The following is a 26264-nucleotide window of genomic DNA, read 5'->3' as shown; positions in this document are numbered from 1 at the left end:
ATGAAGCGCGTGGTAATTCTAAGCGTAGGAATCTAATGCGTGGTAATCTAACGCATAGATAACCAACGCTTAGTAATCCAACGCGTAATAATCCAACGCGTAGTAATACAACGCGTAGTAATACAGCGTGTGGATATCCAACGCAAAGTAATCTAGCGCGTGCATATTCAATGCGTAGTAATTCAACGCGTAATAATGCAGCGCGTGGTAATTCTAAGCGTAGGTATCTAATGCGTGGTAATCTAACGCGTAGTAATCTAGCGTGTGGATATCTAACGCGTAGTAATCCAGCGCGTGGATATTCAACGCGTAGTAGTCCAACGCGTAGTAATGCAACGCGTGGTAATTCTAAGCGTAGAAATCTAACGCGTAGTAATCTAACGCGTAGTTAACCAACGCGTAGTAATCCAACGCGTAGTAATACAACGCGTAGTAATACAGCGTGTGGATATCCAACGCGTAGTAATCTAGCGTGTACATATTCAACGCGTAGTAATTCAACGCGTAATAATGCAGCGCGTGGTAATTCTAAGCGTAGGAATCTAATGCGTGGTAATCTAACGCGTAGTAATCCAGCGTGTGGATATCTAACGCGTAGTAATCCAGCGCGTGGATATTCAACGCGTAGTAGTCCAACGCGTAGTAATGCAACGCGTGGTAATTCTAAGCGTAGAAATCTAACGCGTAGTAATCTAACGCGTAGTTAACCAACGCTTAGTAATCCAACACGTAATAATCCAACACGCAGTAATACAACGCGTAGTAATACAGCGTGTGGATATCCGACGCGTAGTAATCTAGCATGCACATTTCAAAGCGTAGTAATTCAACGCGTAATAATGCAGCGCGTTGTAATTCTAAGCGTAGGAATCTAATGCGTGGTAATCTAACGCGTAGTAATCTAGCGTGTGGATATCTAACGCGTAGTAATCCAGCGCGTGGATATTCAACGCGTAGTAGTCCAACGCGTAGTAATGCAACGCGTGGTAATTCTAAGCGTAGAAATCTAACGCGTAGTAATCTAACGCGTAGTTAACCAACGCGTAGTAATCCAACGCGTGGTAATACAATGCGAAGTAATCTAACGCGTAGTTAACTAACGCGTAGTAATCCAACGCGTGGTAATACAATGCGTAGTAATCTAACGCGTAGTTAACCAACGCGTAGTAATCCAACGCGTGGTAATACAATGCGTAGTAATCTAACGCGTAGTTAACCAACGCGTAGTAATCCAACGCGTGGTAATACAATGCGTAGTAATATAGCGTGTGGATATCCAACGCGTAGTAATCTAGCGCGTGTATATTCAAAGCGTAGTAATTCAACGCGTAATAATCCTCGCGCTCTGATTGGTTCGTCTTTTTCCTTAATAATTCAGAAACCAAGCTTCAAACCTCATTTTTGCAAAGTGAAATCTTATACAGAATCACGTCAGCTACATTTCAGGGACCTACACTAACTACGAAACACCCTGTACATCTCTCTCCTCATATTTACACATCCAATAATCTCTATATTCCCAAATCTTCATATCTTTCTTTACTATTTAAATACCCTTCTTTACATCCCCAAATCTATACTCTCATCCTCCACAACAATATTCTTACATTTCCACCCCTAATTACACTTAACAACAAAATTCCCTCAAAATTACTAAACTTCACCATGCACATAGAGAATATGATCATTCAACCTCGTACATTACCCATGCCTGATTATGTCCTGAATAATTTCTGTCGTGTTCATCGCAACCCGAGGGTTCAGAATAAATCTTCCGCCTCGGTTGAAATTGTTTGAATTTTCGAAGCGGTAATTAGCAGCCTAGTCACCGTCTAAACAACAGTTTCGCATGTCACGACTCCCTTTCGCATGTTGTAAGTCAACCACGAGCTCGGTCTGGAAATTTTAGCCCGCGGGTTCGATACTCAGCTAACTCTCTTCCTCACCCTCCGTCCAAACTTCCCCCGTTGCATTTTCTATCCTCCCCTTATTCTGCCCTACTGAATAACTCCGAGAGAAAACTTTCGTTGGCAAGCGCGCTGGAATACGAGCAGGGAATATGAGAAAAGGCTGCCGGGAAATTGGATACGGGGAACACACATTTTGGGCTTTAGAGAGTAGTTAAGTTTTTGAAAGGGAAACATTTTTTTAGGAGGGAATTAGGGAGTTTGTGGATTAGGAGATTTTACGATTTGGGGATTTAGGGATCTGGGGGATTTAGGGATCTTGAAAGTATTGGAAATTTGGGGGAGTGGGATGGGTGAGATTGGAGAGGAGGAGATTTCTTGGGGAGAGATTTGGAGATTTAGAGATTTGGGGATTTAGGGATTTACAGGGGTGGGAATTTGGGGAATTGGGGATTTAAGGATTTACAAGGGTGAAAATTTGGAAATTTGGGGATTTGGAGATTTGGGGATTTGGGGAATTGGGGATTTAGGGATTTAGGAATATACAAGGGTGGAAATTTGGGGATTTGGGGATTTAGGGATTTACAAGAGTGGAAATTTGGAAATTTGGGAATTTGGGGATTTAGGGAATTACAAGGGTGGAAATTTGGAAATTTGAGGATTTGGGGATTTAGGGATTTGGGGATTTAGGGATTTGGGGATTTAGGGATTTGGGGATTTAGGGATTTGGGGATTTAGGGATTTGGGGATTTAGGGATTTGGGGATTTAGGGATTTGGGGATTTAGGGATTTAGGGATTTAGGGATTTGGGGATTTAGAAGTGTGAAAATTAGTAAATTTTGGGTTTTGGGGATTTAGGGATTTACAAGGGTGGAAATTTGGGGATTTGAGGATTTGGAGATTTAGGGATTTACAAGGGTGGAAATTTGGGGATTTGAGGATTTGGGGATTTAGGGATTTACAAGGGTGGAAATTTGGGGATTTGAGGATTTGGGGATTTAGGGATTTACAAGGGTGGAAATTTGGGGATTTGAGGATTTGGGGATTTAGGGATTTACAAGGGTGGAAATTTGGGGATTTAGGGATTTGGAAGGGTGGAAATTTGGAAATTTTGGAATTTGGGGATTTGGGGATTTGGGAATGATTAGATTTGTAAATATGAAATTTGCAGCTTTAGAGAGCTCTTCCCATATCCCAAAATCCCTATATCCCTATATCCCTATATCCCAAAATCCCTATATCCCTATATCCCTATATCCCTACATCCCAAAATCCCTACATCCCAAAATCCCCACATCCCAAAATCCCTACATCCCAAAATTCCTACAATTCCCATATACCAATATATCAAAGAATATCAGAATCGTGAAAGATCAATACGTTCAGTTATTTGGACATTCGTCTATCAGAATCCGGGGATGTATCTCAATCGCTCACAGAGAATTTTCCGTACATCCGAGTGGCAAGCGAAGATGCACACGACTTGCAAAAATCGATCGCACTTCGAATTACAACACGCTTAACACATGTTGTTAATTAGCGCGACATTTAAACGTCTCCCGAAAAGCATCGCCGCACCGCTTCATCGAACAACTGCGTACCTTTCCCAAACTACGAAGGGAATAACGAGCGTCCTTCGGTGGTTTTCTTTTTTCGCGTGTAATGAAAAACTTGTCGGATTACCACGGTCCCGTGATTTCCAGTTTATTTTTACATCGGCACCAAAATAGAAGTTAGAAGACGAGAAACACACGCGTTGCAACGACGCGAATCGTCGAAAAAGCCGGTCGCGTTACGTCGTGTTTGTTTAACGATTTCGCTCCGTAAATCATGTACGGACTCCTTCGGAGCCGATGAAAAAATCGCACGTGGACGAGCGTTCACTTGCGTCGGAAATAAAATTCGAACGAGACAACGGTGATGTAAGAGAAAAATGCGGGACGATCGCGTATGAATCTCAACACGTGTTCGAGGTTACTTCACCGTCGATCTTCACTCACCACTCGGTTGTCTCTTTTTTCGGGTGTCGTCGGAATTGTCGAAACAGAATCCCGTTGGTTATGCGCTTTCTCGCGTGATCGGTGGACTTGCAAAGAAACTGACTAACGTGGATCCAGCATCTACACACGATGCCGGTCGGTCCGACACTGGTCGTACACCTACTACTTGCTGTGTGGCTTCGCAGCGGGAGCTGAACACTCAGTGGGGGTAGCAGCAACAAATGGAACGAAGGACTTGCAGGGAAAATACGACGGCGGAAAGACAAGGGAACTAAAGGGAATAATACCCTTGTTCTTCCCTGTGGTGTCGCTCGAGTTGCATTCAATTTTTATTCGTCTGCGATTTACGATGAAAAAATTCGTCTGTGACCTTCTGCTCTATTTTAGAAAGCTAACCCTTGCACTCGGAAGGTGAACATTCGATATTGTGTTTGATATAATTATTTGAAATAAATATTTTTTAACAACATATGTATGTTCGTATGATGTGTGAACGTGTGTAGAAATTTGTATATTTACGCGTATGATGTGTGAACATATGTGGAAATCTATATATTTATAAGTGTGATGTATGAGCGTATGTAGAAATTTGTGTATTTACACATATGATGTATGAGCATATGTAGAAATCTATGTATTTGTACGTATGATGTATGAGCGTATGTAGAAATTTGTATATTTGCACATGTGAAGTATGAACATATGTAGAAATCTGGATATCCAGATGTATGATGTGTGGACATATGTAGAAATCTATATCTTCATACATATGATGTGTTAACATATGTAGAAATCTATATCGTCATACATATGAAGTATGAACATATGTAGAAATTTATATAGTCATATATATGATGTGTGGACATATGTAGAAATCTGTATCGTCACACATATGATGCGTGAACATATGTAGAAATCTATATCGTTATACATATGAAGTTTGAACATATGTAGAAATTTATATCTTCACACATATGATGCGTGAACATATGTAGAAATCTATATCGTCACACATATGATGCGTGAACATATGTAGAAATCTATATCTTCATACATATGAAGTATGAACATATGTAGAAATCTATATATTCATACATATGAAGTATGAACATATGTAGAAATCTATATATTCATACATATGAAGTATGAACATATGTAGAAATCTATATATTCATACATATGAAGTATGAACATATGTAGAAATCTATATATTCATACATATGAAGTATGAACATATGTAGAAATCTATATCTCCATACATATGAAGTATAAACATATGTAGAAATCTATATATTCATACATATGAAGTATGAACATATGTAGAAATCTACATATCCACACGTACGATGTGTGAACATATGTACAAGTCTATGTCAGACTATTAATAAAATAGTACATAAACTAGTACCACAATAGTAGAATAATGAAACACTATTAGAATGAAATAATAAAACCTAACAACCTAACGAAACAGAAGGTGAAACAGGTGAAATACCAACTAAAATAATAAAATTCCACAGTGACAAACATGATAAACACTTATACTTCTGCACAAATAACCATAAAAACAGTTAAAAGTAGTTGTATAATACAAAATAAATATTTCTCAAGGAAAGTATTAATTTTAAGGACAAATATAATAGTAACTCAATATGCAAGTTGTCAAAGTTTTTTATTTTCATGCACAAATCGTAGCAATGCAATGCGGTCAAACAAGCTGAAAATAAATTGGCATTTCAAGACTCAACTGAAGTACAAGATCATTAAATCCTATGCTTTTCTAAAATTAGATCGGTTCTTTATCATCAAACAAAAGACTCAAACTCTTGAATGACGAGAACTATGTGGCCTTTGGTGATTTCGAGTAAATCTGCCTGTTTGCGAATTTCTTCTTCAAGAAGTCAAAACAGTCATTTTCTTTTGTTGTACAGTTATAGACAATTCTTAATTGTGCTATTTTCAAGCTGGTGTTGAGAGTTGTATATGATGAGTGTATTGTGGATTTGGACATTTTGGGATTTGGGGACATGTGAAGATTTGGGGATATGTGGATTTGCGGACATGTGGATTTGGGAATATATGGATTTGGGGATGTGAAGATTTAGGGACGTGGATATTTGGGGATATGTGGAGATTTGGGGATGTCAAAATTTGGGCATATGTGGATTTGGGGATGTGAAGATTTGGAGACGTGTGGATTTGGGGATGTGGAGATTTGGAGACGTGTGGATTTGGGGATATGTGGATTTGGGCATATGTGGATTTGGGGATGTGGAGATTTGGAGACGTGTGGATTTGGGGATGTGGAGATTTGGAGACGTGTGGATTTGGGGATATGTGGATTTGGGGATATGTGGATTTGGGGATATGTGGATTTGGGGATATGTGGATTTGGGGATATGTGGATTTGGGGATATGTGGATTTGGGGATATGTGGATTTGGGGATATGTGGATTTGGGGATATGTGGATTTGGGGATATGTGGATTTGGGGATATGTGGATTTGGAGACGTGTGGATTTGGGGATGTGAAGATTTGGAGACGTGTGGATTTGGGGATATGTGGATTTAGAGACGTGTGGATTTGGGCATATGTGGATTTGGGGATGTGGAGATTTGGAGACGTGTGGATTTGGGGATATGTGGATTTAGAGACATGTGGATTTGGGCATATGTGGATTTGGGGATGTGGAGATTTGGAGACGTGTGGATTTGGGGATATGTGGATTTGGAGACGTGTGGATTTAGGAATATATGGATTTAGGGATGTGGAGTTGCATTCATTGAGAGATGTGAAGAATTGCGGACGTAGACCCTAATCTAAATACATCAACTCTCAAAAACTATTAACATCTCCACATATGAATCTAACATGAATCCCCAAGACATAAGTCCTACATGAAGTTACAAGATTTTACATATAACACATAGATTCAATTCCAAGTAAACACACTACACAAATATTAAACAACGAACGACCATCAATATTTTCTCCCTTGCTTACTCTTCCTCATTCTCACTACCACCGACCAATAATTCAGCCCAGAAAACCACCATCGACAGAAAAAACCCACAGGTCACAATCGGTATCAGCTTCCCCACCAACGACGGCTTGCTATCATCATTCACGTTCATCAAATGCGTCTTCCTCACCGAAAATTTACCAGTAAAATCCATGTTCCACTTATGCTGCAACCCGGACTGTTTCAACCGCATCACGATCAGCGACAATTTCTCAACAACCGGCGAGTTCTTCTTCGTATAATACGCGGCCAGCGGTTTCGCGTAACAAAGATTATTGCATACGACCATACTATTCTCCCCCTTCTTCCAGTACGAATAAATCATCACATCCGCAAATTTCCTCTCCATAAAGCAAGTAACATTCTTGTACCTCGCCAAATTATAAAAGCAGTCGCTCATGTTCGTGATAGGCACCGTCTTCTTCTTCAACCCAACAAAATACGGATCATCGTTATTCTTAAAAGTCACGTTGTACACCGGTTTCAATATTTGTGGTATCAGCCCGGAGTCTTCTATATCCTTGAAGTCCTTGTACACCGTCTGCTCCGAGCCCTTAATATGCGACGTGGTGAGGTCCGCGTACAGGTTCGTCGACAGAACCGACGACGCCAGAAAAATAGCGAACAGCAAAATCCTCTCGATGGCTCTCCTAGATTTAATCGGCACCGACAGGCAGAGTATCATGCCGAAGATCTTCAGCGGCTGCCAGTACCTTCGGTCGAGCTTCAGCATACGCGATATGGCCCAGAACGACAGGACGATTACGTAGTTCACGACCGTACCGATGATGGCTTGCGTCTCGATCAGTTTCGACGTGTAACTGATCGGCACGACCGCGCACCAGTGCTCGTGGTGCAGAGGCAAGGTGTACTCGCTGGACACGTTGGGGTTGAAAATGGGTAACGACAACGAAATATCGATGTCCTCGACCGCCATCGTGCCGTGCAAGGAAAAATCGGCGGTCGGAACTTTGTACATGTTCGGGGTGAAGTTCAGAACCTTGCTGAAGGTATTTAGCATCTTCGCGTCTGGGCCTCTGATCTTCACGACGCGACCTTGCGAGTCGGTGATCACGGCGGGAATGGCGGCTCTGGGGAAGAGCAGTATTTTCATAGGGTTACCGTGGAGGTTCTTCGCCTTGTCGGGGAAGAATTCGATGCCCGAAGTGTACACTTGTCGGTCGTAGTCCTTCGAGAAGGGGTTGTATCGATGCAACATTATTTTTTGCCTCTCTTTATTCTCAAATCTTGGTAGCTCTAGAATCGCCACGTTGATCAGCTGTTTGCGCCACAGTTGCACAAAAAGGGACTCAAAATTACAGTCGCGTTCTTCGAGAAAGGTCATCAGAAGAACCTTCTGACGAGTCTCCTCTCGCGAAATCACGTTCGCGATCTCCTGCGATTCGTTCACGTTTGGAGAATTTTTTGAGAAGAAAAGATAGAAAATCAGAGTTCTTCGAGATACGTGGAACGACAGGTTCGTGTCGGAGCGATTTAAGTAAACGAAAGTGGTTGGAGAAGTTTGGACCACGATTCGGTACATGTCTTCGATTATTTCGGAGTTGTTGGAGGTGGGGTCGTGGACGATGAAGAGCACGTCCGAGGACTTTGATGTGGTTAATAATTCGCGGATCGGTTGATTTATGCTTGTTAGGTATTCCGTGTAGTTGAGTTGATGTATCGCCAAGAGGAACGTTGCGAGTGCCATGGCTGTTGGATTGTAGTCCAATTTGCTTGGGAGAAGTCAATTATTCTGAAAGAAGGTTGGGTGTATGAATTATGGGTGCGGGCGAGCCAAAATTGAGAGGGGTCTTGTTTGGTGGTGTGGTTTGTGTGATTGTGAGGAAGTGGGATTTAGGAGGCTGGGTATTTGGGGATTTGAGAGATTGAGAGTTTGGATATTTGGGGAATTTGGGAGTTTGGAGAATTTGAGGAATTTGAGGATTTGGAAGTTTGAGTTTTGGGGGATTTGAGAATTTGGGGAATTTGAGGGTTTGGAAGCTTGGGTTTTGGGGAATTTGAGAATTTGGGAAATTTGAGGGTTTGGAAGCTTGGGTTTTGGGGAATTTGAGAATTTGGGGAATTTGAGGGTTTGGAAGTTTGAGTTTTGGGGACTTTGAAAAATTGGGAAATTTAAGGGTTTGGAAGTTTGGGTTTTGGGGGATTTGAGAATTTGGAAAATTCGAGGGTTTTGGGGGATTTGAGAATTTGGGAAATTTGAGGGTGTGGAAATTTGAGTATTGGGGAATTTGGGAATTTGGGATTTCTAAAAATTTTGGGGGTTTTCCAAATTTGGGAATTTGAGAATTTGAAAACTAGGAAACTTGGGAAATTTCAAATTTTAGAAATTTAAAAATTTGGGAAATTTGAAAAGTTGGAGATGTAAGAACTTCAGAGCTTGCAATCTAGGGAATTGTAGAATTCAGAAATTTGAGGAATTTGAGAATTTAAAAACTTATAAATTTGAGGATTTGTAGTTTGGAAAATGTAAAAATTTAGGAATTTAGAAAACTTGAAAATTTGAAAATTTAAAAAATTGAAAACTCGAAAACTTAAAAATTTGAAAACTCGAAGACTCGAAAACTTGGAAATTTGAAAACTCAAAAACTCAAAAACTCAAAAACTCAAAAACTCGAAAACTTGAAAACTCAAAAACTCAAAAACTCAAAAACTCAAAAACTCAAAAACTCGAAAACTTGAAAACTCAAAAACTCAAAAACTCAAAAACTCGAAAACTTGAAAAATTGAAAACTATAAATACACGTAGACTTTATAAATTGCATAATACGGCACAAAAACAGAAACAAAAGCCTTTGTTAAATTTAAATATTATTCCTTAGTTACCTCTATTCACCAGCACCACCAATAGCTAACTAACAGGTAAAAGACTAATAGGCGAAAGAATTCCTATTTAATTACATTGCACATTTAATTTTTCATAAGAGACGATCAATTATCTTTGTTGCAATAATAAAACAACTCATGTAAAGTATACGTGTATTGTGCATACTATGCTCTTTTACTTATACTGCGTTTATACGCGTTTCATTTACTTGATTGACCAACAAGATGTATATCGTGCTCCCGTTTTTTTCTACATCAATTTCCTTCTTTTTCTTTCCGTAGTTTGCGGAAATTATCTTGAATATTAATTAAGTTATTCTTCATTCTGTTGCGTAATTTGTTAATTAATTACGTTCTGTTAGGTTATTGTATTTTTTTGATTAATAATTTTTTTTAGTAATTTATGAGTTTGATGACTGGGTAATTTGCAAGGTTCTTTTAATTAATTGAGTTCTGTTGGGTTATTCTATTTTTCTGTTTTATTATATTTTTTATATTTTTACTAATTTAATAAGTTAATAGTCAATTATTACTAGTAGTTAATTTTTCATGTAGTTATTTCATTCATTCAATTAATTTTTAATTAATTTTAGTTACATTCATTTTATTTTTACAAATTTAATAATTATTATTAAATTATTGAATTATTGAATTATTGAATTATTAAATTATTAAATTATGAAATTATTAAATTATGAAATTATGAAATTATGAAATTATCAAATTATTAAATTATTCAATTATCAAATTATTAAATTATTAAATTATTCAATTATCAAATTATTAAATTATTAAATTATTCAATTATCAAATTATTAAATTATAAAATTATTAAATTATCAAATTATAAAATTATCAAATTATCAAATTATTAAATTATCAAATTATTAAATTATTAAATTATCAAATTATCAAATTATTAAATCATCAAACATTAAACTTTAATTATTAAATTTGTAAAAATATAATGAAACAAAAAGGTAGAATAACCTAATAAAATTTAATTAATAAATAGATCCTTAACAATGACCTAGTCATTAAATTCATAAATTACTTAAAAATTATTCCTCAAAATAGAATATCCTAATGAGAACCTCAATAATTCACTACTGATTAAATTTATAAATTCACAACCTTCAAAAATAAATTTCTTCATCTCCATATTGTGATAATGTTCAAAAAGAATTACTATTTACTATATCTTCAGTATAAATAAAATAAAACCTCAGACTACAAAATATCTAAATGTTCTATTCGTCAAATCCAAGTTAGTGTTCTGTTATTAATTTTGATGTATAGTTAATTTTATAGTTAACGCTCCGTTAATAATTCATGGATTAAACTTTGTTTGGCCGGCTATGAAGCAATACATCAGAAGTTTACACACGAGAATTATTTTAATAAAGTTGAAGGCTTCTTTCATTAGCGAATTATTCACCTGCAGACAATGTGCAGGCGTGATATCGAATTAACTCTGACAGCATCTTCCACTTATTGGTAATTTACACGTTCAATGCAAATTTCGCCGACAGTTATCTAGAAACCTACAAATGATCCTTGACGACGCATTACCCCTATAAGTATGTTGATCTTTTTTAATCACGATAATTGCAAGGCCTTCGTTTCACGGTGTCACTCTAGTTAACGTCATTATAAAAAATCCTCTTCGTCATATTATAAGCTGATTTCAAGGTTCACAAACACTCGTAATTGTTAGCAATTTTTATTCATATACGAAACATCACACGAATCTACAATCAAGAAACTAGATTAATTTCTTATACAAATAATTATTTAATCTTTGAACCTAATGTAACAAAAAGATATTTACACCAAGTTCAAAACGAGTGAAAGAAATTTTAAAACCTGAACTGTTATTTAATAATTACGATATAATCTTAATATCTTTACATTTATTAAGCGTATACATGTATGTCTTACTTGTCACGACACTAAGATCCGAAAGGAAAATTTCAAGCAATGCAATTGTGCATTCAAATCTCTCGCGAACCGGACGGACGTTGTTAGAGTGTTAAAATGTCATAAATATTACCTTATCGTACCTGTGACATATAAACAAATGAAGATGACAACACAACAATAAATGCGTATAAATAACGTACACAGCTATTATAGGAATAAAAAATATTAAACATCGCTCCATTTGTTTTTTGGCGTTCGAAAAAGCACAGCGGAATGTTGCAGCTTTCGAGCTACTTTAATTCGTACGAATAGTTTCATATAATTTCAAATTGAATTATGCGTTCTATGAACACAGTGCTGGATCAACACGTTGGACCCCATTCGATTTAGGTCCCCATTATTACTTCAAATATTATATTATTTCAAATTGTTACAATAATATAATATTATCTTAATTTATTTTAACCCTTTGCGCTCGAAGGTAATTTGACTGCTTGCAAACAGCAACTTTAAAACTTATTTAAAAAGATAAATGAATTTTTTTGAGGTTATTTCTCTACCAATAATTCCTATTATTGTTTGTTTCACTGTGTTTATACATCTCACGTGTCATATCATGGAATCGTTCAAAAAATGCTTATTTTAAATTATTGTATTAAATAAAATGGCGACTGAGAGTCATCTCTCGAGCGCAAAGGGTTAATAGTACAATATCTCAATTTTATAATAATATATTATTTCAATTTATTATAATAATATATTATTTCAGTTCATTATAATAATATATTATTTCAATGTATTACGATACATTTACCTGAAAGAAATTAGACCTCTGACAAAAATGTCCCACTTCACATAAAACAAAATTTGAAGATTCGAAAGATGAAAGTGCAGCTTGAAAGCAAGTGCATATCGATTAATCCAGCACCGCGTACGTCTCTAATTTCTAAGAAAGACTAGAGAAAAGCATGAAAGAAGAACGAGGATAAAATTCGGAAGGGAAGCGGCGACTCCGCTTCCGTCCCAGCAAACGTTAAGATTGCAACGATTAATTATGGGGCTGAATTTTTGCTTGAAGTATTCCCAGTCGCAGAGGCCTACGTCGCATCCGTCCAGCATTACCAGCTTCTCTGCCAAGTAAAACATTACTTTGTTTGGTTGAGTGTTTCCGTCGCATCTGTGAATCGAAATAGAATACTTTAGTGTGGCGGCCATTTTGTCGAAGTCGTTGAACATTTTAATGAATGTCTGTTTTATGAATAATATTCTTTAACTAATTTGTTAAGGATGTTCTGTGAATGTTAAGGGAAAGATGATTTAACCAAGTGCAACTGTATATGAAATCGTAATTGATTTTAATAGTATTTTACTAGGTTATGAAGTAATAAAACAGTGGCAGCCATTTTGTCGTTCGAAAGGAACCTCTTGAACGTTTTATTAAATGTCTATTTTATGAATAATATTATTTAACTAATTTGTTGAGGATGTTCTGTGAATGTTGAGGGAAAGATGATTTAACCAAGTGCAACTGTGTATGAAATCATAATTAATTTTAATAGTATTTAACTAGGTTATGAAGTAATAAAGTATTGACAGCCATTTTGTCGTTCGAACGAAACTTTTGAACGTTCTACTGAATTTCTATCTAGTGAATGATATTTTTTAACGAATTTGTTAACAATATTTTGTCAAAGTTAGTAAAAAGGTAATGGAACCAAATAACTGCAACATTTACTTACAAAATTACAATTAATTTTGAGGTTAATAATATTTGAATGTTTCGCGTCTGTGAATTAATACAGAAACCTTAAGTCAGTCCGCCATTTTGTTGCACGAACGGAACCTCTTGAACGTTTCAATGAATGTCTACCTAATGAATGATATTTTTTAACGAATTTGTTAACAATATTTTGTCAAAGTTAGTAAAAAGGTAATGGAATCAAATAAGTTCAACATTTACTTACAAAATTACAATTAATTTTGAGGTTAATAATATTTGAATGTTTCGCGTCTGTGAATTAATACAGAAACCTTAAGTCGGTCCGCCATTTTGTTGCACGAACGGAACCTCTTGAACGTTTCAATGAATGTCTACCTAACGAACAATATTTTCTAACGAATTTATCAACAATATCTTGTTAATATCCACAGAAAGATAACTGAACCAAATGAGAACAAAATCACAATTAATTGAATTTGAATAGAAAATAGAATCCTTAATTCTGGCGGCCATTTTGTCGAACCCATTGAACATCTCAATAAACGCCTTACGAATGATATTTTCTAACAAATATTGCTAACAATACTAACATAAAGTACAAAATTAACGTAACAAAGTTACACAACAAACCAAATACATCTGCATAAAAAATCACAATTAACTGCATTACACACTACCGCATTAGTATTAATATTAATTACAGGAAGTTGCATTTCTCTCCAACAAAAAAAAAGAAAAACATCAGTTATACTAATACATAAGTATTAAGCACGATATAATTCCAATTAGTCTTACTTGTAGAAGACAGCGACAAGGTTAGCAGCGAACGGCGAAATAAAGGAAGTCCGCCATTGTCGTTTCGCCATATCCTTGTAATTAAAGGCAGTCGGTTTCATTTGATCCTTGTTGATGCCCAGCGTGGTGAGCAGATTCTGCAGGCTGATGATGTCGCTGAAGTAAAACACTCCCTTCGGTTCCATCGCGTTTTTATCCTGTTCCACTTTCCTGCGGAACGTATCGAATTATTTCTGATCCCGTCGCGAACGGATCTAAAGAGAATTACCAAAAGTGATTCATCATGTCTTGCAACAGCGTACATCCTAGCTGAGCATTGATTTCGCGACCGTATCCGGCCTTGTAATAGTAGTAGAGATCCTCGCGATATTCCAGCACGCGGAGCTCTTCCTTGCTGAAGACCGCACACCAAGGTGAAAGTTTCGTCACTGTCCAGGCCTTTTCGTAACGGCACATATCGTACATCGTTAAGACGGTCTCTGAAAAATTATGCTTCCGTCTAACATCGACATGATTGAATATTATCTGAAGGATGGGAGTGATATTGCGGTGTTCGATTTGGATAGATTGTTTTTGTATCCGGTTTGGCGGAAAGTTGCACGATAATGTCACTGTTTCTCGGATAAGGAGATGAGTCACGCAGAAATGAAATTCATGAATTACCGGCATGAAGAGGCTATTTGTAGATTATGTTGGTTGGTAAATATTAATAAATGCGTTGGAAATGTGTTTTTTTTTTGTTTGGGAACGGATAGAAAGCGGGGTATGATTTATGGACGATGTAATGTATGGTATTTGTGGGATTGCATTGGATTGGAGTGGGATAAATTATAGTGGGACTTGGATATTTGGGAATTTGGGGATTAGGGGATTTATAAGGGTAGAAATTTGGGGATTAGGGGATTTACAAGGGTGGAAATTTGGGGATTTTGGGATTTAGGGATTTATAAGGGTGGAAGTTTGGAAATTTGGGGATTTAGGGATTTGAGGATATAGGAATTAGGGATTTGGGAATTTAGGGATTGAGGATTTGGGGATTTAGGGATTTAGGGATTTGGGGATTTGGGGATTTAGGAATTTAGGGATTTGAGGATTTGGGGATTTAGGGATTTGAGGATTTAGGGATTTGGGGATTTGGAAATTTGGGGATTTAGGGATTTGGGGATTTGGGGATTTGGGGATTTGGGAATTTGGGGATTTGGGGATATAGGGATTTCCAAGGGTGGAAATTTGGAAATTTGGGGGTTTGGGGATTTTGGGATTTACAAGGATGGGAATTTGGGAACTTGGGAATTTACAAGGGTGGAAATTTAGAAATTTGGGCATTTGGGGATTTTGGGATTTACAAGAGTGGAAATTTGGAAACTTGGAAATTTACAATGGTGGAAATTTGAAAACTTGAGAATTTAGAAGGGTGGAAATTTAGAAATTTGGGAATTTACAAGGGTGGAAATTTGGGAACTTGGGAATTTAGAAGGGTGGAAATTTAGAAATTTGGGAATTTACAAGGGTGGAAATTTGGGAACTTGGGAAATTACAAGGGTGGAAATTTGGGAACTTGGGGGTTTGGGGATTTTGGGATTTACAAGGGTGGAAATTTGGGAATTTGAGGATTTGTATTGTTGAAGACTTAGGAGTTTGTGGATTTGGTAATTTGAAAGTTTGTGAACTTGGCAATTTGAGGATTTAGGGATTTGAGAGTTTGCAAACTTGGGAATTTGAGGATTTGGGGATCTAAGAGTTTCCAAACTTGGAAGTTAGAGGATTTGAGGATTTAGAAATTTGGAGATTTAAGGATTTGGTCATTTGGAGATTTAGGATTTTAGGATTTAGGGAATTGGAAGTTTGATAGAAAATTAGGGACATAGAAATTTGGAAATTTATGGACTTGAAGCTTTGAGAATTTGAACACTTGTAAACTTGGCAATCTGAGAACTTGAACATTTAGAAATATAGAAAATTGAGAATTTGGAGATTTAAAAATTCATGCAATTAGATATTAATGAATGTCAAACATAGAAAATTAGAAATTATTAACCTCAATAATATAAGAATTTCAGAATTTGTAAATTTAACAACGTCGAGATACATTGATACGAAGATTTGCACTCTTCACTTGAGTCTAACAGTGAATCTAATTATGATAATGAACTACATATACTTCACTCGAGTCTAATGAATCTAATAATGATAATGAACTACACATGCTACGTATGCTACATATTTCCGACACCAAGTAATGTACATATCTCTAACAAAACCAATAAAATCACTTCTTACCTTTAGATATATTGTACAAAAATCCAAGACGTCTGCTAACGCTCATCATAAGACTCTGAAACTGCGGTCCCTCATCAAATTTATTCACTTCCTCCATAGAAATGTTGTTCTGTTCATTATCCCATTCATTGCAGCTCTTATAAGGCTAAAATAACAATTACACAAAACATTTTCAAAAAATCCTTTCACCATCAAACATTCATTACAAACATTCCAAATAACATGTGTCATGCATATCAAAAAGTTACTTACAGTGAGTAAAGTGTCGTTGACAGGAACTTCTTCGGCGTCCACAGCGTTTCTGTCCCCGAAGAGTCCCTCCATGAAGGACCCCATGGTGTCACGTGCGTCGGTTGTTTTAAACTGAACACCATTAATTAAATATTTCCATTAGTTAAATATTTTGTACTATTTGTTAATTTTCATTTCTTTAATAATTGTATTATTTTTATTAATTTTCGGTTGTTTTAAACTAAACACCATTAATTAAATATTTCCATTAGTTAAATACTTTGTACTATTTGTGATATCATTTAATTTTCATTTCTTTAGTAATTGTATTATTTTTATTAATTTTCGGTTGTTTTAAACTAAACACCATTAATTAAATACTTTGTACTATTTGTGATATCATTTAATTTTCATTTCTTCAGTAATTGTATTATTTTTATTAATTTTTTTTTGGTACCATGTAATTGTCTGCAGTTACGTTATTCATACTGGTCTGCAGAAGCTGAGGAAAGTTACTCTGCAACCTTCTTGCTAGCAATTTCATATCTTCGACACCTTGAGGCGTTAACACTTCCGCTCTCTCGACGACCAGGTATGCGTCTGGTTTCCATCTTTTGAGGTTCTCTAAATCTTTGTTGCACATGCGACCCTCTGTGGAGAGAACAGAGTAGGCAGTCTTGAGATTTTTATATGTGACTGCGAATTTGAAGATTTGGGTGACTGGGAGGGGAATTTGGGGGAAATTTGGGGATGTGAGGATGTGGGGTTTTGAGATGTGGATGTTGGGAAATTTGGGGATTTGGGGATTTGGGGACTTGAGAAGTTGGGAGTGTGAGAATTTGGGGATTTGAGAAGTTGGGGATTTGGGAATTTGGGGATTTGGGAATTTGGGAATTTGGGGATTTGGGAATTTGGGAATTTGGGGATTTGAGAATTTGGGGATTTGAGAATTTGGGGATTTGGGGATTTGGGGATTTGGGGATTTGGGGATTTGAGGATTTGGGGATTTGGGGATTTGGGAATTTGGGAATTTGAGGATTTGGGAATTTGGGGATTTGAGAAGTTGGGGATATGAGAATTTGGGGATTTGAGAAGTTGGGGATTTGGGAATTTGGGAATTTGGGAATTTGGGAATTTGGGGATTTGGGAATTTGAAGATTTGGGAATTTGGGGATTTGGAAATTTGGGAATGTGAGAATTTGGGGATTTGAGAAGTTGGGAATATGAGCATTTGGGGATTTGAGAAGTTGGGGATTTGGGAATTTGGGGATGTGAGAATTTGGGGATGTGGGAAATTAGGGATGTGAGAATTTGGGGATGTGGAAAATTAGGGATGTGAGAATTTTGAGACGTGAGAAGTTGAGGATGTGAGAATTTGGGATGTGAGAATTTGGGGATGTGGAAAATTAGGGATGTGAGAATTTTGAGACGTGAGAAGTTGAGGATGTGAGAATTTGGGGACGTGAGAATTTGGGATGTGAGAATTTGGGGATGTGGAAAATTAGGGATGTGAGAATTTTGAGACGTGAGAAGTTGTGGATATGAGAATTTGGGGACGTGTTAATTTGAGGATGTGAGGGTTTGTCATATGAGTATTTGAGGACATAGTGACGTGAGGGCTTAGTAATGTGAGAATTTAGAAATTTGAAAATTTGATCACATGAGAATTTGATAATTTAGAATTCTAAAAATGTAGTAATGTCAATAGTAATGTTAAAAGTATAGTAATGTCAAAAATGTCGTAATGTCAATAGTAATGTCAATAGTAATATTAAAAATATAGTAATATCAAAAAAAAACAGAAATGTCTAACTATAAAACTAAAAAAATTCATAAACAATTAATTCATAAAAATATCCAAATTCTCCCATAACAAGTGTTTCTTCTCTCTCCTCTCCTACGCTTATCCTAATCTAAAAGAAGTCTATATGCACCGTTGCGCAACGCCGATAAAGAATCCATTGATACTATCGTTTACCAATAACACAAATGTATGTGTTCGTGATAAGCGATAGTGGTTCCAATTTACAAGCACAGGTATAATAAATCTTAGGTTAACGGCTGAGAAAGTAACTATTGATCGTCATGTGAAACAACGTGTGGCAAAGATCGATACGAAAAAGTGTCAATGACCTGAATTAACAGCGAACTATGTCACTCGCGTTCCCTTTCCTAGAAAACGTCGTTTCCTTGACAAGGTTCATTGAACGCTAAAACGCGAGTATTAGTCATCGATTTCGGGGAAGGAGACGATGTCCTTTGATATTCTTTCACTTACCATCTCGTGACTCGTGATTATTAAGTATCTGTGCTTGAACCTCGGTTAATTCGAGCATTCGTGTGATCTCCGTTTGCGACGCACATTGCGTGCCGTGTGTAGCAAGCATCCAAACTTGTTCCGCATGACAATCTGTAAAATAATTAAACGTTCGATAGTTTTGACACGTTCGTACAGATGTATCTCGTGAAATGTTTAACTAAATGTATTTCCGGAGTCGTTGAAATTTATTTGCAGGGAAGTATAGTAGACTCTCGATATATTGCCATTTTTATGGTTCGATATTCGCGTTTTATTGCAAGTCGCGTTGTGTTAGATTGCGTTGGTTCGTCACGCGTTATATAGCCGTATGGTATATTGTCACGCGTTCTAGTGCCATACGTTATATTACCTCGCGTTATATAGCCATATTCAATTGCCACGCGTTGTATAGCCATGTGTCGGATGACTACACGTTATGTAGCACTCTTTAGATTACCACGCGTTATATAGCCACGCATCAAATCTTCTTGCGTTATATAGCCACGTGTCAAATCTCCTCGCGTTATATAGCCACGCATCAAATCTCCTCGCGTTATATAGCCACGTGTCAAATCTCCTCGCGTTATATAGCCACGTGTCAAATCTCCTCGCGTTATATAGCCACGCATCAAATCTTCTCGCGTTATATAGCCACGTGTCAAATCTCCACGCGTTATATAGCCACGCATCAAATCTCCACGCGTTATATAGCCACGCATCAAATCTCCACGCGTTATATAGCCACGTGTCAAATCTCCACGCGTAGCATTGTCATACGTTAAATTATCACGCGTTGTCGTCCTACGCGTTAAATTACCACGCGTTATATTGCCACGTGTTATATTGCCACGCGTTATATGGCCACGCATCAAATTTCCAAGCATTGCATTGTCATACGTTAAATTACCACGTGTTAGATTCCTACACGTTAAATTGCGATGCGTTATATTGCCTCGCGTTATATTGCCACGCGTTATATTACCACGCATTATATTGCCAATTATTATATTATCACGCGTTGCATTGTCATACATTAAATTACTATGCGTTGTATTCTTACGTATTGAATTACCACGCATTATATTGCCTCGCATTACATTGCCACGCGTTATATAGCCACGCATCAAATTTCCAAGCATTGCATTGTCATACCTCAAATTACCACGTGTTAGATTCCTACACGTTAAATTGCAATGCGTTATATTGCCTCGCGTTATATTGCCACGCGTTATATTACCACGCATTATATTGCCAATTATTATATTATCACGCGTTGCATTGTCATACATTAAATTACTATGCGTTTTATTCTTACTTGTTGAATTACCACGCATTATATTCCCTCGCATTATATTGCCACGCGTTATATAGCCATGAATTAAATTACCATGCCTTGCATTGTCATACATTAAATCATTACACATTGTATTCTTACGTGTTGAATTACCTTGTATTATATTGCCTCGCGTTATATTGCCACTTGCTATATAGCCACTTGTTATATAGCCACGTGTTGAATTATTATGCGTTGCATGGTCATACGTTAAATCAACATACGTTATACTCTTATGTATTGAATTACCACGTGTTATATTGCCTCCCATTATATTGCCACGAATTATATCATATATTATACTATCACGCGTAATTTACTCATACGTTATATCGTAACGATTATATCGCCATTATACATCGATTTGACATAGTATGATATTGCAATATAACGAGAGTCTATAATAGTCTACAAAACTTACTTGCATTGCAATATAACAAGAGTCTACAAAACTTACTTTACCTCAGAATATAAATAAAAATTAGGTTATAGAAATATAATGTCTATAACAGAAAATGTTTCCTCTACAAATTAATAAACTCCTCACGAAACGTTATAATAATATACTTACTAGGCACATCCTGAAATCTTGTTTTACCAGCATGAACGAAATGGTAGGCAGTCTTTGTGGCCATGTACAAATATGGGTCATCTTCGTCGACGAAACAAAAGTCAACGTCGCGAGCGTAAACGTGACTTACAATGAAAATCGCGAATAACAAATACACGTTCCTCATGGTTGAAGTCTTGTTCTGCAACGAGAGAGATTAATATGTATTCATTGATGTTCAATTTACTAATAGGGAACGATAAGTGACTGGTCACTTTAAAATGCAAAACCATAGACGACAGTCGGTGAATGAAAATATGTCACGTTTGTTTTTGCATACGTGATCGTTTGTACGGGTATCGATTTGGTAAGTCCGAGATTCAAATTCCGCTCGTAACATTTTGAAGTCATAGCTTTGTTCCATACCGGAGTATGGCAAGCGGTAAACCTACATTTTCCTGTGCTGATGTCACGTGTTACTTTATTACCGGCTTTGTAAATTGCAGCTAACTAAACGTGAAGTCTTACGTAACCAGGAAAATTATTTATTTCTCATTTTACGTGATTAAGTAAAAGAACAAAAAAATGAGGAATAATCGAACTATCCTTGCATTCCTCTTATGTAATGATCGATAAACGGAGAACGGGGACAAAGAAGATATGCAAAACTCGTAAATATTTTTATGCATTCCCATAAATAACATTTTAAACTTCCTTATTTATCTCTACTCTCCAATTTACGATTTGACAAGCACTTGATTTACGAACGATCCGCCAACAGATACATCAAGGTTAAGGATAAATGAGAAACGTTCACATGAACGAGAAATTAAGATGTGTTCGTGTATTTCTCCGGCGAGCAGGCATATTGCATAATTTCCGAGCAACAAGCAGGTACATTCAAAGTTGCAGCTTTCATTACGAGATTATTAATGTTGCAAACAGTCTCGATGCGAGACACGAAACTCGCGGTTGGAACTGTAACCTCTTTTGTACGATACATGCTAATTTTCCGAACCTAACACCATTAAAACTGCTCATAAACTGCCTTCACACAAAATCAGTTCGGTATGCTTTGCTTACACGTTATTGGCGAATTTTGTTTGCTTTGACCGTGTTAATTTTTTTTTGGAGAAGGTTATTCTTTTTATTAATGTACTGAGAATAATTAACATGGTAAGTCAATGTTACAGGTACAAGTTTAATGTAATTATTGCAAATTTCGAATGGAAAATTATTTTATGTAAACTCAAGTATAGACATTTTCTGTAAACTTGAAATAGAGTCATTTTCTATAAACTTCAAATGCGGCCATTTTGTATAAACTTCAAATGCGGCCATTTTGTATAAACTTCAAATGCGGCCATTTTGTATAAACTTCAAATGCAGCCATTTTCTATAAACTTCAAATGCAGTCATTTTCTATAAACTTCAAATACAGTCATTTTCTATAAACTTCAAATACAGTCATTTTCTATAAACTTTAAATGCAGCCATTTTGTATAAACTTCAAATACAGTCATTTTCTATAAACTTCAAATGCAGCCATTTTCTATAAACTTCAAATACAGTTATTTTCTATAAACATCAAATATAGTAATTTTCTATAAACTTCAAATATAGTCATTTTCTATAAATTTCAAATGCAGCCATTTTGTATAAACTTCAAATGCAGCCATTTTCTATAAACTTCAAATGCAGTCATTTTCTATAAACTTCAAATGCAGCCATTTTGTATAAACTTCAAATGCAGCCATTTTCTATAAACTTCAAATGCAGCCATTTTCTATAAACTTCATATGCAGCCATTTTCTATAAACTTCAAATACGACGCCATTTTATCTAATCGAATATAAAATTATTTTAAGCAATTTTTAAGTGTAAAATAATTTGGTACAAGCTTCAAGTAGAAAATCATTTAATATAGTCTTTGAATAAAAAATTATTTTAAACGAACTTAAACTAAAAAGTTATATATGATCTCCACATATGAAATAACTCGACATAACCTATAAACACAAAATTATTTAAAATAACCTTGCAATAATTTTGTGATCGAAATTTATTTAAAATGACGTTGTACTTGTAGGTTATATCAAACTATTTCATATCTGAACATATGAAATAATTTCATATTTGAATAATATGAATAATATGAAACACACGAATATGAATAATACGAAACATATGAATATGAAAAATATGAAACATATTCTCATATGTTTAATACAAAATAATTTCATATCTGAACATACAAAACAATTTCATGACATCAAATTTCAAACACGAAGTTTGCAATATTTTGTCACAAAAATATAATAATAAAATTATTTTAGCCTTCTACAATGAACCCCCGATGATTCAGTCTCTCCACGGTATTTCTCTCGTGAAACTGTTAAATCACGCGGAGGTAGCTCTACAAAAAACAATTCGCGAACGACGTTCGAATGACAGTCAATATTCACGTTGTCACAGAATTTTGTCACGGAAAAAGATTTGCGAGGAATCATTAAGAACCTATGAAGGCGGAATGCTGTTGAAAGAGCAATTCAAGAGTAAGTAAGGTTGACGATAGCGTAATTGCTGGTGGCTCGATTAGCGAAGCGTTCTTTCAGTCTAATAAGTCTACTTGGCCTACTTATTGTTAATGTCTTGTGTCCGCAAGTGACAAATGTCGCGCACGAATGCTGCGGCAAAAATCTCGAAAATCCTTTCGACGATATCGCTCGAATGTCACCGTTTTCTTACGTTCCGAATAAATTATTGCTTCCTTGGGAAGTGACATTTCATTCGAATACACGTGTAATTTTCGTGTCGTCGAGGATCGGTGATTTGGAGAATTGAAAGTAATAGTCAAGTTAACTCGAAACGTTGTACGAGAGAAGGACGAACATTTTACTGCTCGTTATGGTGTTTCGTGAAATTGATGGATTGGGCTGGGATGTGTTTTGTTTCGGGTGGTGAGAGATATGAAAATTTGGGAATTTGGGGATTTGGGGATTTGGAGACTTATGGATTTCCAAGGGTGGAAATTTGGGGATTTAAGGATTTACAAGGGTGGAAATTTGGGGATTTGGGAATCTAGGAATTTTCAAGGGTGGAAATTTGGAGATTTAGGGATCCAGGAATTTTCAAGGGTGGAAATTTGGAGATTTGGGGATTTAGGGATTTGGGGATCAGGGGATCTAGGGATTTTCAAAGGGTGGAAATTTGGAGATTTGGGTATTTGGGGATCTAGGGATTTACAAGGGTGGAAATTTGGAGATTTAGGGATTTAGGGATTTGGGAATTTGGGAATTTAGGGATTTGGGGATTTGGGGATTTGGGGATTTGGGGATTTGGGGATTTTCAAGGGTGGAAATTTGGAAATATGGGAATTTAGGGATTTATGGATTTACAAGGGTGGAAATTTGGAGATTTGGGGATTTAGGGATTTGGGAATTTGAGAATTTGGGAATTTGGGAATTTGAGAATTTGGGAATTTGGGGATTTGGGAATTTGGGAATTTGGGGATTTGGGGATTTGGGGATTTTGAAGCGTGGAAATTTGGAAATATGGGAATTTAGGGATTTATGGATTTACAAGGGTGGAAATTTGGAGATTTGGGGATTTAGGGATTTGGAAATTTGGGAATTTGGGAATTTGGGAATTGGGGAATTTGAGAATTTGGGAATTTGGGGATTTGGGAATTTGGGAATTTGGGGATTTGGGGATTTGGGGATTTTCAAGGGTGGAAATTTGGAAATATGGGAATTTAGGGATTTATGGATTTCCAAGGGTGGAAATTTGGGGATTGAGGGATTTACAAGGGTGGAAATTTGAAGTTTGTGGTTTGGGAAATTTGGAAGCTTGAAAATTTGGGAGTTTAGGGATTTAAGAGATTGGATATTGGGGCTTTGGAGGTTTGGAAATTTGAAGAGGAGTGGATCTTGGAAATTTAAAAGTTTGATGGTATTTGGTAATTTGAAATTTGGGATTTGAGAAATTGAGAACTTCAGAATTTAAAGACATATACCCATCAATTTTCCAAATTTGATGACTTAGAAATTAATATGTAATGAACATTGAGAATCCATATTTAAATTTGAGAAGCTTATTTTTAACAATTTAATCTAACCGTGCCCCCAAAAATTTCACCCGAATAACCAAAATAATCACTGCAATAGTAATTAAAGTATATATAACTTAAATATTTCAATTTTTTCACTAATTTGACATTTTATAATAAAATTAACTAATCAGTATTAATAAGGACAACCGCTGACTACAGGTATCCTCAAATATCTCCTAAAATCACTAATCATTTTAATAAAACTTTACCATGTCTGCAAACACTAAAAATTGACAATGTCTCTTTAAAAAGTCTACTTAATAAATTTAAATATCGACTAAAAGATTGTCTGACTTCACAGCCAATTAACGAGAAATAACTCGGTCCATCAGAAACGAATAAGCCTTAACAAGCTAAATAAAATAAATCAGCGAACACAGTGCTACATTATCATGTGTCACAAAAACACATTACATCAGCGAGCTAATAATAACCACGCAAATAACGCATAATTAAAGTAATAAAAATACAATAATTTACAAAGACTACAATCCTCATACGATAATCCACATCGAATTTCAACAATAATCAGAAAGTAATTAATTTTCGAACGTACAGTAATTTACAGACTACAAGACTCAATAATTCGTCAGGTCGATTTTCTCGAAGAGAATTCTCGATCGATAACTTCTTTGTTCGATCGGAACCCGAACCGAAGGAGAACAAAACAGTTTACTCTCGCACAGTAATTTGTACTTGATAATTGAGAACAAAAGTAGGACGTTACGCTCCGCGATCACCACCAACGATTTAATTATTCCGAGTTTATATATATTCAAATGAAATTCCTCCTTGATGCGTAAGCGACATTCCATCGCAACCTGAATGAAAATAAATTTCGTGTTGTCGGGTCATCGCACCCATGACCTATCGCAAACTCTTTTACACCCATGTTCAAGTTTTACCATAAAATCCTCCAAAGCAACCTAATTCTATTATCTACAAGCTTCTTATTATTTACAAGGAATTACCGTAACAAAGCCGGTATTTAATCGTAGGACCTCTACAGCAAACTTTTCACTTTTTCAAATTCAGATCTTCCCAAACACAAGATCCATTCTCCGGAAGTTGAAATTCCGCGGTCGCCGATTTTTCGAGCGATGGCAAATCAATGGCACAGTATCACCGTGAAAATGTTTAACGAACCGAGAAAAAGATCATGGAACTATTTCTGTTTTATATGCCGATCGCGACCACCTTTCGAGGCGGCAGCTCGTGTGCCACTGCCGTAAGGTCGTCGAGCTTCGTT

The 26264-nt window shown here is 36.2% G+C and overlaps 3 protein-coding genes across 5 annotated transcripts in view; all 3 read right to left on the bottom strand.

The window, feature by feature from the left end:
- The window catches only part of LOC100882239 (transmembrane protein 114), a 40125-nt gene extending 36041 nt beyond the window's left edge, over positions 1 to 4084 (bottom strand). For all 3 annotated transcript variants that reach the window (XM_076535034.1, XM_076535032.1, XM_076535033.1), the window contains exon 1: positions 3908 to 4084. The gene's annotated coding sequence lies outside the window, so the exon portion shown is untranslated. The remainder of the gene's footprint in view (positions 1 to 3907) is intronic.
- A 1476-nt stretch (positions 4085 to 5560) lies between these two features.
- On the bottom strand, positions 5561 to 9426 carry LOC105663087 (Ionotropic receptor 94e). The gene has a single exon (XM_012290082.2). It carries the CDS (start codon positions 8635 to 8637, stop codon positions 6907 to 6909), a length of 1731 nt encoding a protein of 576 aa, XP_012145472.2. The 5' UTR covers positions 8638 to 9426; the 3' UTR covers positions 5561 to 6906.
- A 2054-nt stretch (positions 9427 to 11480) lies between these two features.
- Positions 11481 to 26264, bottom strand: LOC100882021 (multiple inositol polyphosphate phosphatase 1). Its single transcript, XM_003699774.3, has 9 exons — positions 25987 to 26264; positions 20926 to 21106; positions 19001 to 19132; positions 17180 to 17373; positions 16744 to 16854; positions 16492 to 16636; positions 14480 to 14690; positions 14212 to 14421; positions 11481 to 12873 (listed from the first exon to the last, which is right to left on the bottom strand). Exons 2-9 carry the CDS (start codon positions 21089 to 21091, stop codon positions 12636 to 12638), a joined length of 1407 nt encoding a protein of 468 aa, XP_003699822.2. The 5' UTR covers positions 21092 to 21106; positions 25987 to 26264; the 3' UTR covers positions 11481 to 12635.

The sequence above is a fragment of the Megachile rotundata genome, chromosome 8 (assembly GCF_050947335.1).
Source record: "Megachile rotundata isolate GNS110a chromosome 8, iyMegRotu1, whole genome shotgun sequence".
In the NCBI taxonomy this organism is placed as follows: Eukaryota; Metazoa; Arthropoda; class Insecta; order Hymenoptera; family Megachilidae; genus Megachile; species Megachile rotundata.
The sequence above is the reverse complement of the archived record's forward strand: the minus strand, read 5'-3'. Positions and strand labels throughout refer to the sequence as shown.

Coding starts and splice junctions, on each gene's coding strand:
- LOC100882021 (XM_003699774.3), bottom strand. CDS start 21,091: ATGAGGAACGTGTATTTGTTATTCGCGATTTTCATTGTAAGTCACGTT. Junction 16,855..17,179: donor TAACTGCAGACAATTACATG/GTACCAAAAAAA, acceptor AATGGTGTTCAG/TTTAAAACAACCGACGCACG. Junction 16,637..16,743: donor TCAACGACACTTTACTCACT/GTAAGTAACTTT, acceptor TTGTTATTTTAG/CCTTATAAGAGCTGCAATGA.
- LOC105663087 (XM_012290082.2), bottom strand. CDS start 8,637: ATGGCACTCGCAACGTTCCTCTTGGCGATACATCAACTCAACTACACG.